General features: G+C 38.6%; 1 protein-coding gene across 7 annotated transcripts; it reads left to right on the top strand.

Moving 5' to 3' along the window:
* On the top strand, positions 3,190 to 6,175 carry LOC109830652 (protein translocase subunit SECA2, chloroplastic-like). Of its 7 annotated transcripts, none has more exons than XR_002244373.1 (5): positions 3,190 to 3,346; positions 3,764 to 3,857; positions 4,584 to 4,716; positions 4,825 to 5,118; positions 5,972 to 6,175. XR_002244373.1 is itself a non-coding variant. In XM_020397975.1 (4 exons), exons 2-4 carry the CDS (start codon positions 4,813 to 4,815, stop codon positions 6,000 to 6,002), a joined length of 225 nt encoding a protein of 74 aa, XP_020253564.1. In that variant the 5' UTR covers positions 4,109 to 4,716; positions 4,786 to 4,812; the 3' UTR covers positions 6,003 to 6,175. The 7 variants fall into 7 exon arrangements, 2 of the variants coding, with proteins under 2 accessions (XP_020253564.1, XP_020253565.1); XR_002244374.1 differs by having other exon boundaries at positions 3,768 to 3,857; XR_002244375.1 differs by lacking the exon at positions 3,190 to 3,346 and adding an exon at positions 4,001 to 4,097 and having other exon boundaries at positions 3,385 to 3,857.

The following is a 16,600-nucleotide window of genomic DNA, read 5'->3' on the forward strand; positions in this document are numbered from 1 at the left end:
ATTATATCCTCTGAAGTCACGTAATCCCAAACAATTCATAAATTGCACTTTACACCTAGCAATAAACGCAAAATTGCATTTTAACCTGGATTCGTGATTCACGCTAGAATTTGCAGTTTACCAACTATAAAGTCTCCAAAATTGCATTTCAGCCCAGATTGGTGACTCAGCCTAGAATTTATAGTTTACACCCCACTAAAAGACTCAAAAATTGCATTTCAGTCTAGGTTTGTGATTAAGTCCAGATTTGGTAGTCTACCCCCTGAAAAGACTTAGAAATTGCATTTCAGCCAAGATTCTATACTTTAATCCACAATTTATAGTACTACCCTAGAAATGAAGAAATTCAATTTTATCCCTGCCTAGAATTTGCAGAAAAAACCTTGGCTGTTTAGAAATTACAAATGAGACCATGATCTGTGCTGAAATTTTAGAAAAAACCTTGAGCTACCTAAAACTTACAGAAAAGACCCTGGCAGTGTAAAATTTAAAGAAAGGTCCCTTAAATGTGCAGAGTTTACAAAAAGGTCCTTGAAAGCTACAGAGATCAAAAATAGTCCTCAGAAGCTATAAGAGATTATGAGACGATGCAAAAATTGCAAAGATAATCCCCAACAATCCAATGAATGAAATGTCAATAATTTAAATTCAAAATATGGTGTAGAGCCCTAAGTCTAAACTGGAAACACAAATTCATCATATAAGAAATGAATTTACTTGTGTAGAAAAATATGCACGAACGACATCAAAAAGGTCAATTGCGCACCCAAGTCTAGAAAAAAAATCAAACTTACCCTCCATCTTGCTAAACTGGGCCCAATCAAAACTGATCTCTATGTTACTAAACTGGAACAAACCAAATTGACCTCAACGTCACTAAACTAGGCTGACCTCCATATCGCTAAACTAGACCAAATTAAATTGAGCTCCACGTCGCTAAATTAGGCAAATCAAACTCCCTCACATCACTAAACTAGGCCAATCAAAATTGACCTCCACATCGTCAATCTGGAACAAATTAAATTGACCTCCATGTTGCTAAACTAGAACAAATCAAACATGAGCTCCACGTCGCTAAACTAGGCCAAATCAAAATTGACCTCCACATTGCTAAAATAGAATGAAACAAATTGACCTCCATACATCTAAACTAGATCCCAATTTAAATTTGACCTCTACGTTCATGAATTGAAAAATACCAAAATTTACCTCCACATCCCAAACTGAAAATACCAAGTTTGAATTCCACATCCTTAAATTGGAAAATACCAACTTTGACCTTCACGACCCTAAACTAGAAAACATATCGAATTGATCTCTTCATCGTTAAACTGTACTTAAGATTCAAACTCCATTTCACACCACGAAGGTGAAACCAAATCTAAATTTAACCACCACAAACGACCCTAGTTCAAGATTTTACATGAAAATTGTACACCGGGGGTATGCCCCTGGTTATGCCATGTGACATGATTATTTTTCTTAATAAAATCATTATGCTTTTCTTGCTTTATGAGTTTTCTTTTATTTTGACACAGAAGGAGAGAGAATTGATATGATCTCTCTTTTTGTTTAATATGGGACCTTTGGGGCGAAAGGATGCCTCACTCGATGCTTGAGTCGAGTTTGCTTCCCGTTGACGATTCGAACAAGGTCGCGGATAAGCTTCCTCGTGTGGTTGAAGTTTTTTTAGAGTTTGAGTATCCCGAGCTAGGATGTTTAAAGGCCAGAGATGCTTGATTGCTAGATGCCAAGTACCCAATTGTCTCAATGCTCCCCTCCTCCTTTTTCTTTGGTAGCCATTAGTGGCTATTTATAGAGGAGAATGGTGTGTAACCGTCTCCTATGAATGTGGGAAGTGGGCCCAACCACTTCCACATTTTAAGCCTTACTGGTTGACTTGGTCAAGCAGTACAGATGGACTTGACGCTTCAGGCTGACTTAACTCTGCATGAGTTATTTAGGCGAAGCTAAGTTATCAGGAAAACTTAGCTTTGCCGATGAAGTCGAGTATTCAGGCGAACTTGACTTTGTTCAGGCGAACTTGAATGCTCAGGAGAAGTTCAGTCTTGCAGGCGAACCTTTGAGCTTCTTTACTTGTTCCAAGTTGATGTGTTTGTTAGCTTTTACCCAAAAAGAGTGAAGTGGCAATATACTGCTCAAATCTTAATGTGTTTGCTGTACAACTCGTGCATTTCTAGACATACACTTGTTGACTCTTAACCGAAGGTTCATTTAACTCAGAAAGGTTACTTAACAATAGGCTCTTAACACTACAAGAAATTAGGTCTTTAACGACCAAAATTAGTGAAGGGACCATTTGACTATCATTAATGTGTGTAAAATATTGACGGTTTTAAAAACCTTCATCAATTGATTACAAATAGTAGAGTAATGATGTGAGAGCGGAAAAAGGGTATAAAATAAAACTCTCTCCCATAGGGTTAATTTGATAGGATCGATATGCAAATCAAAGTTATCTATGTTCACTACAACAAATTGCACTTTTCCCAACGCTTATTCCCGACGCATGGTTAAATTCATCGCCAAAAATTATGTTTTTCCCGACGATTTTAGTAAGCGTTGGCAAAATATATATATTTTTCCCTGCGTTTATAATTAGCGTTGCTAAAAGTGTATATTATTTGTGACGTTTTAAATTAGCGTCGGTAAAAGTATATGGATCGTGATGTTTTTCATTTTTCGTCGGTAAAAATATATATTTTTAGCGACGTTTTAGAGTTGACGTCACTAATAGTGTGCATTTATCGCGACGTATTAAGTTAGCATCGCTAAAATTCTCTTTTCCACGGCGTTTCTATTTTGTCTCGCTAAAATGTCTACTTTTTACGACGCTATTTTATTCATCCGCGTCGCCAAAAAAAACGCCCCAACTTTTTACCCTACACGCGGGAAATTTCCCCCCTTTATTTTTGCGAAAATGAGAAAAAACCCCAGAACCCCGTTCTTCCTCCTCAAATCGGATCTCGCCGCCTCTCCTCTTCCAAATCCAAATCCAAATCGAACGTAGAAGAGGAAAATGGCGGCGGCAGCAGCAGCTTTCCCATCTCCCCTCCCCCGCCGCCCCCTCCTCCTCCCCCTCCCCTCTGCGCCTTCGTCTCCCCCAAAATTGAAGACCTCGGCTCCCAAATCTCCTCCCTCACCCTGGAGGAGGCCCGTCACCTCGTCGACTACCTCCAGGACCGCCTCGGCGTCTCCGCTGCCGCCTTCGCCCCCGCTTTCGTCGCTACCGCTCCATGCGCTACCGACGCGTCTGGAGGAGCGCTGCGGTGGAGGAGAAGACGGAGTTCGATGTCGTCATCAAGGAGGTCCCAAGCAATGCCAGGTTCAATGGCCCAAGACTTCATATCACATCCACTTGCTAATCCTAAATCTTATTTAAAATACTCCATACATGGAACAACAAGTCAATAAAGATATTGTAGTTCACAAACTCTTTAGCAAATACCATAGTCTAGTGTGATCGTGACCTTAAGGACACTTACTCCTGGTTATTTAGTTACTTTGTAAGCATCTTACAGGGTTTCGTTGTTCATATTAATGATACGCAAACCCTAGATCTTTTCAATTGACTTATCGAGCTTGTATTTGCCAATATATTATGATATTCTATACTGCTTTGACTTTTTTCTTTCACGTATTTTGTTTATCATGATATCATTTTTGAGATGTGCATAGCCTTTTCAACAATTATTTTAACACAGCACAACATAACTTTCTGATTGGCTTGTGATGGTACAAGGTAGAACCTAATCAAGAGTTCCAAGGGTTGATATGTGAGGGAGCAAGTGTACTTCCAGCAAAGCTTTTGGAGAATGCATTTCGTGATCGATATGGTAAGTTCATCAACAGGTTTCTTTTATCGTACTTCTTTCATAACAGTCTGAAAGATTATCTTACTTGATATGGATTCATGAAATTTGATGTTTGTTGATGATATGAATGAATAAGTTGGATGACACCACTCTCTTCCTTATAGGGGACACACATCACAAGCACGAAATGTATCCAATATAGTCCAAAAAATTTCTTTTGCTTATCAGTGTCTCGATATGAGTGGACTATGACATAACATTGTAAGTAAGGAACTTCATTGATGTTTTGTTTTGCATCGTATTTATGTATCGTATTTATACAATCCTCTTGTGAATGAATTCAGTTATCTAGATTTGCTCTGAAAGTTGATCAAATTATGCCATTATTTCTTGATACACTATCTTGTTTCTTTTCATGTTCAGAAGTAGGATATTTTTACAAGGTCAGTAATAAAAAATTGAATCAATATCCAGTTTTATTTCAAAATTCAAAAAATACTATTGCAATTTATTTTTACGAGAACTAGATTCTGTAAACCCAATAGTTAGAATTCCACAAGCTCTCCCCAGCTCATGATTATAATACTAATTATATGCAGATGGATAAATCATGATGCTATCTGGTATATGAAAAGTGGAATAAAGTTAGAAGGAAGAATAGACATATGTTGAAGTCTTGAAGATCAAACGGCACTCAAATTTTATTTGTTATTGTAATCAAATATTGAATATGTTGGCTTTCTGCAGATAGCAATGAACGCGCTAGTGGTAGAACTTCATAAAAACCAACACTGATGATAACTAAACAGGCTCAGTCACTACAAAAGACAGTTCCTGAACTATTTATTTATTTACGCTAGGCGGCTGCAGAGGTGTTCAGGTGGTGTATTCTACATTTTGTTTATACTTGGTTCTCCAACTAGTATTCATTTTTTATGTCTACTTTCAGAATACTTTACCAATTGGATGCGGCTACATGTACATGCAGGAAAATGAATTCTTGAAAATGTTTCAAATGCCGGTTATTGAAGTTCCCACAAATTTACCAAATATTTGTCAGGACTTGCCTATTCAAGCTTTTGCAGTATGGTTTTGTAATAAGCATTATGGAGTAAAATAGAACTCTTGTTTCTTCTTTTTGTTTCCCATGTGGCCGTGCAGATTCACTACTTGCTATTGTTTAAATGATGTTTCAGACTGCACGCGGAAAGTGGGAATATGTCCGAGAAGAAGTTGAATATATGTTTAGGCTGGGTCGTCCTATTCTAGTTGGAACCACAAGGTAATACCATCCTCACCATCTGACTCATAGTGGTTACTACCCTGGTTTACATTAGAAGTAAATTGGTTCAGAAATCTTATGTCTGATATTCGGGTTGGATTAACATATACACAAAATATGATGCATGAATAGCTTGTAAATGTAAAACCTTTCATCATCTAATCCAAAGTTCAAATGTCAACCTCCATGTCATTAATGGGAAAAGGGTCCAAAGTAAGTTGTTTTTCTTGCTTTGATTCAAAGGAAGAAGTGTAGTTGAATACTGATCATAATAATGGGAAGGTTGTTTATAAGGGAGAAGAGCAGCCCATGGTTCCTCCTAGGATTGATATGCCCCCTTCAGGTTTTGATTTGACTTTGATTTTGTAAGTTGTTAAAATTCATAAGCTTATCTTTTTTTTGGCTGAGCTGGTACATAGAATCAAGCTTAAACTTTAATTTCTGATCACCCAATATTACATTGGTTCAGCTGGGTATTGCATTATTGATGTTGTTAGTGAATTGCTTATACAGTTGATAATTTTGACATGATTCAGGATTATTGGTTGTGTTATGATTGATGGTGATTTAGTTATTTTGAAGAATTGTTCCTCAAATTTGGGTTGATTTTATTTGTTCTTGAATCCATTAATTCTATGATTTTGACAATTGGATGCATAAAATTGCCTGATCATTGGATTTTAAGAATTGTTTTGAATGAATCTGGTCCAATATTTTGTCATGTGTATGTTTTTGGTTTTAATGAATATGATATGATATATGCACACCCAAAACTTTTTATAGAATGAGTACACTTTTGTGTTTGATTTTAATTTTTTATTTGCCTTACTGAGTACATTTCTTTGCATTGCAGCTACATAACAGAAGTTGGAGATGGATGGTGAAGGTGGGAAGAAGAAGCCAGAGACATGACGAAGGAAAGGCTTACAACGTTGATAAGACATGGTTTATCTGTAGTCATTATTGTTCAAGTCTACTTAATCATGATTGTTGGATTTGTTAATAAAACATGTGTCAAACACTTGTTATTTGTTTAATAGAATTGCATTTAAATTTATTTACTAATGTTATTATTTGTTTCATTTTAATGATTGTGAAAATAAGCACCGATATTATTTTAGCTGTTAATATGCAACTTGTTTGGAGTATAATTTGATGCTTGGTTTCTTTGTTGATGTGAATGAGAGCAATTTTACTGTGGATGTTCAGGTTTAGTGTAGTTGACAGAAAATATATTACTTTTGGCGATGCAAATTAGCGTCAATAAAACTATACTTTTTATCGACTAAAAATTATACTTTTGCCGACGCAATATTGCATCGCCAAAAATAATATCTTTTAGCGACACTATCTTGCGTCGCTAAAGGTATAGTTTTTAGCGACACTTTATTCTGCGTCGCCAAAAGCTAAACTTTGGCCGACGCTAACTTGCGTCGCCAAAAGTATAATTTTTAGTAACGAACAATTTTGCGTTGCTAAAAGCTATACTTTTGCCAACACATAGCTTTTGCCGATGCTGCATGCGTCGCCAAAAGTACACGTTTTGTTGACGCAAAATATTATGTGTCACTAAAAGATATACTTTTTCCGACGCATGACACGTCGGCAAAAGTGTACTTTTGACGACGTAGTGTATTTGCGTCGACAAATACTTTCTTTGACGCACTTTTGACGACGCGTTAGCGACGCTGCATTTTGCATCAGGAAAGATTTTTCTCGACGTTTTTTAAACTTTTACCGATATTTTTGTTTCATCGACAATATTGTATTTTGTTGTAGTGGTTAATTGGATGCATTTATATGCAACTAGTTAAGATAGGCAATTTTTACCCCATAAATATCACATCCCCATATCCAACAATTAAACCACACTATACAGTCAGCATTCAGACTGCATCTTCATATCCAATAGTAACATGTATTCATATCTCATATATCCATTCACAAAGTAATAAAATCACAAACACATACTAAAATTTGATATAAAAATAACTCCACATGTCCATACATGTCTAACATGATTCAAAAGTCCATAAATGTACAATAACATGTATCCGGCCGCAGATGCAATACATATAGAAATAACTCACTACTCATTGTCATCATTGTCTCCATGATTGCTGGTGGCCACATCCGGATGCCATATCGTACTTATGCGCCCTAAAGGAGTACCTTCTCTAGCCTGAAAAGAATGCAAGTCAACATGAGAATGTGTTTACAAAATTCATAATGAATACATATGTTTAAACATATATACCTCTTCACTACCAAATCTAACACTGGAATGTCTAACCACTACATATGCCAATAGAATAACGACAATATGTATATCTTCGGTCCCTTAAGGAAGTAGAATTGGTGATGCTTCGTACAACATCTGAGACCATTTGTGTGTCCTCTAACTCACTCATAATAATTGGAAGAAGATTGAAAACCATGCAGGGTTCAAGATGCTCAGTCACGCACTGCTCAATCACTCCAATCATGGACAACATCTCATTTGGTTGTTGCGAGCTCATCGTCAACTTGTTATCCTAAATATTGATGGTGGTGAATGAACTAATTTCAGAACCCGATAATGGTACCCTCCCCTTTCTTGGATTGTTTAGGACGATAAGCACCATCAATGACTTCCTTCCATTACTCTTTGGTCATGCGATTAGGATCTAAAGGGATACTGTCTCCTATGCCATAAGACTAGAGGGCCTAGACCAACACTTCATCTTGCGTAGTTTGCAGTGCCACCTTAATATCACATAATAATAATTAATATAATTATCAAATCAACTAAGAAATTGTTAAGTTTGATTCAAATGTGAAATTGACTTTATACGTACATGCATATCATTATTCTTTAACACTTACTACTCTGATCGTATCCCTCGGATGGTGTATAAGCCACTCTAGTAAAGGGTTGACGGCATAGTTAAGGCATCTACGTCATGTGATTATACCAATTTCAAAATTATCTTGAGCAATGTATGAAACCAGTGATATGATATAAAATTTAAGAAAGATACATGTTGAGTTCTCCCTCAAATACTTATGCTCGATCTACGCACATGGAGTAGCCCCTAAAAAGTGATCATATCTCTTCTCATAGCGATTATATAATGCCGTCTCACATAATTTCTTCAAAATAAAGTACATTGTTAGTGTGTGTAATGATAATATCAAACTTAAGATATAACTCACCTTCTTATCACCCTCCCACTAAATAATGAGAGCCATCCAATTATATGGAGGACCCTCTTCTCTAGCTGATAAATTCTTTATCAACCAACAGTTATTTTCTCAAAGTATTTTATCTTGAGTTTATGCCTCCAACCTCGAAGTATATTGGCGACATGAGCCATTATGTAATCCCAAGATTTTGGGTTGTCCTCAAGACAATAATGATCTTGCAAATTACACATGAAAGAACATATGTTGTAAGAATAATCAAATAAAAATACACAATATAATATATAATTACGATAAGCTTATCCTAAATTTTCTTTATGCCCCTCTATTTTTGTTCTTCAAATACATGAGCAATGTTGATGGAGGTGGGGTCTCTAATTAAATAACTGATCAAATTATTAAATCTCACAGTATAATCCCTAAGTACAATGCTGCTCAATGATCATTCTAAAATGACCGGTAACCTTTAGGGGGTACTTTGGTCTATCTCTCACTCCATGTTGTCTAGACTTCTCAAAGTCCTTCTGACTTACCAAGACAAAGAGAAATAAATATCTTAGTAACTTAAATAATTAAGAAAATTATTAAAGCTCACTCAATTACACACCTACTTCCCTCTCTATATCCTTATTTCTTCTAATATTGGCTAACTAGCAAGATATTCTCTTTCTACCTAATGTTGAATATAATTACAAATAGTCATAAAAAAGTTAATCTAAAATTTCACCAAATTTAATTGATGCGGCATAAACATGTACCAAAATGTTGCAAGTGCACAACCGTGTCAAGTTATAGTATAAAGATATCGATCCCACGAGGAAGGTGTTTTGTAGGAGAAAATATAAAATCGGTTCTTATGTTGTGTGCATGACAAATAGGAGTGATGAGTGAATGCGATTGTGAAGAGATTGAGAGAGTGAAAATGGTGTGTAAATAGGCGCAAAATGTAAGTGAGAGTGGTTGTGACAAAGAATGAATGTGATCAATAAGGCAAGAAGGAAAAATCAAGAAAAAATAAAAATCAAGAATGAAAAATAAAATTCAAGAATAAAAGAAAATACAAGAAATTAAAGATGGTGGATTCAATTATAGATATGGGTAATCTAAAATTGAACCCACTTCTTAGAAAAGAGTGGTTCCCTAGAGGGTTTTAGCCTAAAGGCGAATCAAACAAAATAAAAATAAATAAAAAAAACTAAACCCAAGAGGGTTCTAGCCTCAAGGTGAATAGTGCAAGAAATTAAAATCTAACTACAAAATAAATTATAAAATCTAAACTACAAAATAAATTGCAAAAATTAAATACAAGAAAATAGATCTACTCTATAAGTATGAAATAAATCTAATCTATAAGCATGAAATAAATCTAAGGCAAGAGGGTTCTAGCCTTTTCGCTATTTAAATAAGAAAATAAAATCTAATTACAAGCATGAAAATAAATCTAAACTAATAAGCAATACAAGAGAAATAAGAAAAACAAACCTTCAAATTAATCTCCATCTTCATCTTCATCTTCATCATCCAACAAAGAGAAGAAAAGAAAAATTTAAAGTGGTGAAAAAATTATTATTATTAATTGCAACAAAAATTATAATTTTGGAAGGCCTTCTCAATTAAGAGTAGCCCTCCTCTCCAAATGGAGTTACAAAAATTTTCACACCTCTAACCCCTCACTCTCTACCCCTATTTATAGTAAACATCAATGAATAAGAGCCCTTGAATTGAATCCTTATCCAAAACCATCAAAAATCAGCCATTGATCTGTAACTGAATCGTAGCCATCGATACCAGCATCGATGCTGACATCGATGTCCAATGAAAAATCTGCCTCCACAGATGGCTTCGTCTCGTCGAGATAGGTGATTTTCATATATTATATGTTAAATTCTGCCTTCCGGATTGAGAGATATCGTCATTTCTTTGCGACCAACCATCTTGAATATATTTTGTTTTCATATTTGATTTTTTTTATTTTCTCCGACTTCTACAAGCTACCGGCTTGATTCTGGGCTTGGGATTTTTGGCTCTTGCTTGTGTTCTTCATTTAATTCATGAGTTTTTATTGAGAGATGGGATTTTTTGGGCTTTATTCTTCAATTAACCTGGCAATTAAAGATAAATAATTATTAATGATATATTTTAATTTATTAAAACATAAAAATAATGACGGGGTATAAAATTATAATAAAATATGATTATCAAATACCCCCACACCTAAACTTTTGCTAGTCCCTCTACACAGAGAACAAAAAAGAAGAAAACGCTAACGTCACTTTCGCAGGAATCACAAGGTTGTATTTAGCGGCATACAACAAGGCGCTTTAAAACCCCTAAGGTTACGCACTAGTGGACGAGTTTGTACCTCTCGTGAGGTTTGGCAGTGAATTATATCCCCACAAATCGGTCAACTTGCCAAATTCAAAGAAGTCAGTGCAATAACTAATTCCACTTGATAACTTTCAGACAAATCTAATTGAAGCTAGTTATCACTCAAGAAAACATTTTTATATATAACTCTAAGGTAAATTTCTAGAAAATCTTCTCCTTATAGCAATACAAAACCAAGCCAAACTTAGAAATTTAATTTAATAGTTTTAAAAAGAACATGCTAACTCTTTGTTTAAAATAATATTCATGTTGCTTGATCTAAAATATTTTCCAAGACCATATATACAAATATAACTATATATAAAACATTTATTTGTATTTTTATTTTTATTTTTTATATTATTATTATTTTTAACTCTTTTTTCCTTGGTGATTTTTTTCTACTTTAACGAGCTTTCTAAGCGACCATTTAACGAGTTTTGGGCCAATGGATCCCAACCCAATTAAGCTTAGGTCATTAAGTATGGAAATACTTCTTGGGCTTAATTACTCGATCAGCTTAGGCTTTATAAGTGTTCGCGGGAAAAATCGTGTCTTTCTTCATTATTGATTCCATTGTCATCTTTAATAATAGCTTTTTGAGTTACAAAGATCCGGTCTTTTTATAAGATCCGGTTACAATAAAAATCAAAGAAAAGAAAAGAAAGATTATAACTTTTTATCCTTGTTTGTCGAACAAATCACGAGCTCCTGTTTTGCGGTCGCTCGCTTTGTGGGTTGTTTGCCTGCGCCGGGGTTTATCCGTGGACCACCGCGAGATCTAGATCCGATCGGATCTACGCAGTACGACGGGTATTATTTCGCCAAGGAAATAATAGCCGAGGGTACTATTTCGCCAAGGAAATAGTAGCCTTTAATTCTCGGGATCAAAGACCAAGCTTTGATCCGGAGTACGCCTGCGTAGATCAGAGATCCGGTCCTCTCGAACTCTTGCCTTATTTGGCGTTGACGATCGCCGAGCACCAGATCTGGGAGAGCAAGTCCTCGAAGTCCTAAAGCTTGGATCTTTTTTAGATCTGAGTCTTCAATCCAACAGGGCTTCGCCTCTCCAAATTTTCCAACCTTTGACAAATGAACCAGGGGGGCCTATTTATAGGCTACCTTCACTGTGCGTTTTCGGTTCAGTCCGTAATCCGGTTCTGTGGTTGATTTATCCGGATTTGAATCGTTGACCTGATTTGGCAGTAAATCCGATTCCTGATTTGGCAGTAAATCCACTTCTGAGTTCGAGTCCGAAACTGATCTTGATTCGATCGTGATTCGTCCGAGTCCGCCTTTGGTTGGATGACTCGTTGACTCTTCAACCCGTTAGCTTGATTCCGCACGCGAGTGGATTTACTCCGTTGTTTGCGTGTGATTCGCTAACCTCGTCGCCTCGTTGGTTCGTCGGTTTGTGCCGAGTTGTGTTCAGGGACCTATAGGCAGTTTTATACGCCTACAGATACCCCCTCCAAAGTATTTCAGCCTCGTTCTTTTATAGAAGAGTCTGGAATACTTTGGATATGATTGTCCCAACCTTCAGTCGGTATAACGGGACTTCAGAATGGCTTCTGTTCTTGATTCCTTCAATCCTTCAGGCTATTCGGTGCTTTGTCGAATGTCTGTAAGGTTTTCGGTGCTGCATTTATTGTCTGACCGTTGTCGGAATTTCGAATTTGAAGTCGATTCCTGATTTTATGATCTTTAGCTCATGTTTGTTGGTTCAACATAGAACTGACTCTCGAATGTTAACGTTGAGTCTTTATTTGCGACGCGTTGTCCGGCGTAGTGTTGTTGAGTTATCCTTAAGAATATTTTTTAGAAAAATATTCTCCAGGAACTTCTCAACCAAAAATAGGGAACAGTTTATACTCATATACCTTATTGGAGTATTAAGAAGCAGTTTATACTCGTATACTTTTCGGAGTATTGATTCTTTCATTGCAACGCATTGATTGGCGTTGACCTAGGGTTACGCGTTGACCGGCGTTGACCCTAGGGTTTCGAACGTCGTACATTGACTTTTTGATCGCAACGCGTTGACTGGTGTTGACTTAGGGTTACGCGTTGTCCGGTGTTGACCTTAGGGTTTTGAACGTTGTATGTTGACTTTTTGATCACAACGCGTTAACTGGCGTTGACCTAGGGTTACGCATTGTCCGGCGTTGACCCTAGGGTTTCGAATGTCGTTGGATGCTCAAGTCACGAGATCAACTAATGAAGCTGATGCGTCAGTGACTCTCATATTTATAGGATTTTTGGCAAACCCTCAGCCATCAACGGGTTTGATGAGCCTTTACCGACTACCGTTTGAGTCGGGCTAGCATGCGGATTATCTAAATCCGTTCCGCATGTGACGTTGTGCTAAGAGAGTTAACGCTCTTAGTGCTACGATATTGAATACGTAGACTTCGTCTTTCTCACGGGAATAGACTACCCGGCGACGCGTGTTAGGCGTTGACTTTAGGATTTTTGGCTAATCCCCAGCCTTCAACGGATTTGATTAGCCTTTACCGACTACCGTTTGAGTCGGGCTAGCATGCGGATTGTCTAAATCCGTTCCGCATGTGACGTTGTGCTAAAAGAGTTAACCCTTTTAGTGCTACGATATTGAATACGTAGACTTCGTCTTTCTCACGGGAATAGACTACCCGGCAACGCGTGTTAGGCGCTGACTTATCCTTACTTAGGATTCAGGATAAAAATCCCCGTGCGTGTGAGGCACGGATTATGGTGTTATAATAACAACCTGCCACAATGTTGAATATGTGGTCTTTTGTCCTTTTTACGGTCAAGGACTAACCGGCAATGCGTGTTAGACATAGGCTTTGGGATTTTTGGCAAACCCCCAGCCATCAACGGGTTTGATGTGCCTTTACCGATTACCGTTTGAATCGGGCTAGCATGTGAATTATTAAAACCCGTTTCACATGTAACGTTGTGCTAAGAGAATTACTTCCCTTAGACTTAATGCTATGATTTTGAATACATAGACACAAATTCTTGGAAAAGGTTGGTGTCTTCTCTTGGGGCAAAGACGAACCCGAAATGGGAGAGGAAGAATTTTATATTCTATCTCCCGACACTGAAGAAGAAGAATTTTATATTCTATCTTTAGCTAGAAAGGAAACTCGAGGTGGGATCTCCACCCCCAGAATCCGGAACGATGAAACTAGGAGTGTGACCTCCACTCCGAGAATCGAAAACTTCGGATGATCCTAACTGTCAGAAGGTTTGATTACCGAACTAAAGGTGAATTTCTCGTTTATCGAGAGTGAATTGTTGTTTTGGTCCTAACTGTAGGAAGATTTGACCAAGCGGGAATTTGAGGTGATCCTAACTGTAGGAAGGTTTGATCGCTCGATTTGTGGACCTCTCGTTCATTGGGGGAATCGAGAGGGGGATTTTAGTTGTGGTCCTAACTGTAGAAAGGTTTGACCAGGTGACAGATCAAGATTCATTATATCCGGACTCTAACTATGAAAGTGTTGAGTGCACGAACATAGCGTAAGTTTGATTGGATTAAACTTGATCGAATTTGGTGGTCCCACCATCAATTAGTCTGATCGGTGAGAGATTTAGTGTTCATCACTTTGTTCATATCGATCGGGTTATCCCTAAGAATATTAACATTCTTTTGGGAACTTTCCATTACATAAATCGTCCACCCCCAGCTTTCTTGCAAAACTGGGTGTAACGAGGAATGCGTTATCCTCAATCGCATGTTCAGGTTATCCTTAAGAATGTATGATTCTCTAGGAACTTCCCGTCAAAAGTGGGAAACAGTTTAGACTCATATACCTATTGGAGTATGCAGGGAGCAGTTTAACCTCATGCACCTGTTGGAGGATTGAGAAACAGTTTATACTCGTATACTCTTTAGAGTATTGTTGCGACTTAATTGAGCGATATAACGCCGGCTTCAACCAAGGTTTGGATGCTATTCTTGAGAGCAAAGCAATCCTTGGTGGGATGAACGACCCTCCTGTGGTATGCACAGTACTTTGGGTCCGTAGTGTTGTCAGCTTCCTCCTGATTTGTGATAGGTGGTAGCTTGATCTTGTTGCTTCCAAGGAGGGATTCGAAGATAGCTGGAACGTCTTCGTCCTTGAAGGAATACTCTCTTTGGAGTCTCGGACCCGAAGTCTTTTGCTGTTTTCGGAGTTGCTTTTGCGACGTCTGGTTAGCGTCAACAGTTGTTGCAGGTGATTTGCCTTTACCACGAAAGGCAAAGTTCGAGTTCGGAGGATTAGCTGTCGGTCGGTTCCTCTCGGCCTTCTTCCTTCGGAGGAAGCGTTCGGCTTGTTCACCGCGCACCTTCAAGTCTTTCCAAGTGTCAGACGGTGCTGTTCCCATCGCTTCGAGGATGTCCAATGAAAGATTATTGTGACAAGTCTCGAGGATAATCGGGTCCTAACAGTTCATCGCCTTGTTCCGGAACCTCTTGACGAAGGTGTCGACCAGCTCCCCTTCCTTTTGTTTCTCGTCGAGCAACGTTCCGATGGATATTTCAGTGTCGTCATCGAAGAAGTTAGCGAGGAACTTAGTCTCCATGTCGTCCCAGCTGTTCACGCTTTCTGGCTTGAGGCGACGATACCAATCGAAGGCGGCTCCACGAAGAGTGCCAACGAAGGACCGTACCATCAGAGGCTCATTACCAGAGATAACACCCAGGTGCGATTTGAAGTAAATCAAATGCTGCGTGGGTGAACCCTTCCCATCAAACGGCGTGAAGTTAATTAGACTGAACTTCGCCGGATAGGGGATTGATTCCCACTCCCTTGGGTATGGACAAGGAATGCCCGTTTTCTTCACCTCTTGAGCAGAAATCAACGTATTGATTTTGCTCTCGAGATTCTTAATCTTCAGGTTTTCACCTGAGTCTTCGTCAGCATTCTCGTTACCACCCCCTGCATTGACGGGCGGATTATTGGCATTGTGAGCTTCCTCATCTTCCAGATCAATCTGGTTACGACGATTTGGCTCGCCTTGCTGGTTTGTCAGCGCTTGGATTTGCTGGTCATGCATTTCTCTCATACTCTGCATGGCCATCTGCATTTCGTGCTTGAAGCTCTCCTGCTGTTTAGCCATGGCTTCTTCGAGCATCTTGGCCACTTGTTCGGTGCTTATCATCAGCGACTCGCGGGGTTGTCCATCGCTGGACACCGTATTATCTGATGCGACAGCAGAGCAGGAATCCGATTCTTCATCTTCTGACGGTAATCTTGTTCGAACTCTACCATAAGTTCCTCGTATGATGGCTCCAGACCTCAGACGAGTTAGATACCAAGATACTGGCAGGATTGACTCGGGATTATCCCGTGTCGATGCCCTTTTGCTGGTCATATTGGTGGTGACCCTCGGAAATTCTCCGTCTTCGACTATCCTTCTTCTTCGTCGGAAACGCCCAGGCCTTGGTTTTGGCGTTTCGGTACTGAGCCTTTTGAAAACCGAAACTCTTTCGGGGACTGTCTTGATGCAGTTGCAATCAGACAATACTACCCGAATGAGTTTGGAACAGGGGCATTGAGTTTCCTGTTCTCGGGGACTCCTTTTCCTGGTTTTATTCGTACCCCCAGCACGATAGTACAACTCGTCTGCTTGACGATCGGAGTAACCTATCGTGTGTTGGCACGACTTTTCAGGTATAACACTATCGTCATCAGACGATAATGTTTCCTTCTGAGAGTGAACTGTCTTTTTAGGGCCTTCAAGAGTCACACGCCTCGAAACGCGCCTTTGTGGGCGTGAATTCTCAACGGGCTCCTGAACTTCGATGCGCAAAGTAGTGCGCTTGGGTGCCATGATTTCTTTGTCATGTTGAGGGTTGCGGCGACCCCCAGCATGCTGAGTCGTTCGGGACTTTCTTAGTGGGCCCAAACGTCCTTGGATTGGAGCTTTGCTTCGCTCCTCGGGAAGTGGACCGAGGCAC

This window comes from Asparagus officinalis, chromosome 2 (assembly GCF_001876935.1).
Source record: "Asparagus officinalis chromosome 2, Aspof.V1, whole genome shotgun sequence".
Classification (NCBI taxonomy): Eukaryota; Viridiplantae; Streptophyta; class Magnoliopsida; order Asparagales; family Asparagaceae; genus Asparagus; species Asparagus officinalis.

What these genes read in the sequence shown, in the direction of transcription:
- LOC109830652 (XM_020397975.1), top strand. Translation starts at nt 4,813, where the DNA reads ATGTACATGCAGGAAAATGAATTCTTGAAAATGTTTCAAATGCCGGTT. An exon ending in TGCCTATTCAAGCTTTTGCA is followed by an intron (nt 4,921 to 5,032) that starts GTATGGTTTTGT and finishes ATGATGTTTCAG; the next exon opens with ACTGCACGCGGAAAGTGGGA. An exon ending in ATTCTAGTTGGAACCACAAG is followed by an intron (nt 5,119 to 5,971) that starts GTAATACCATCC and finishes TTTGCATTGCAG; the next exon opens with CTACATAACAGAAGTTGGAG.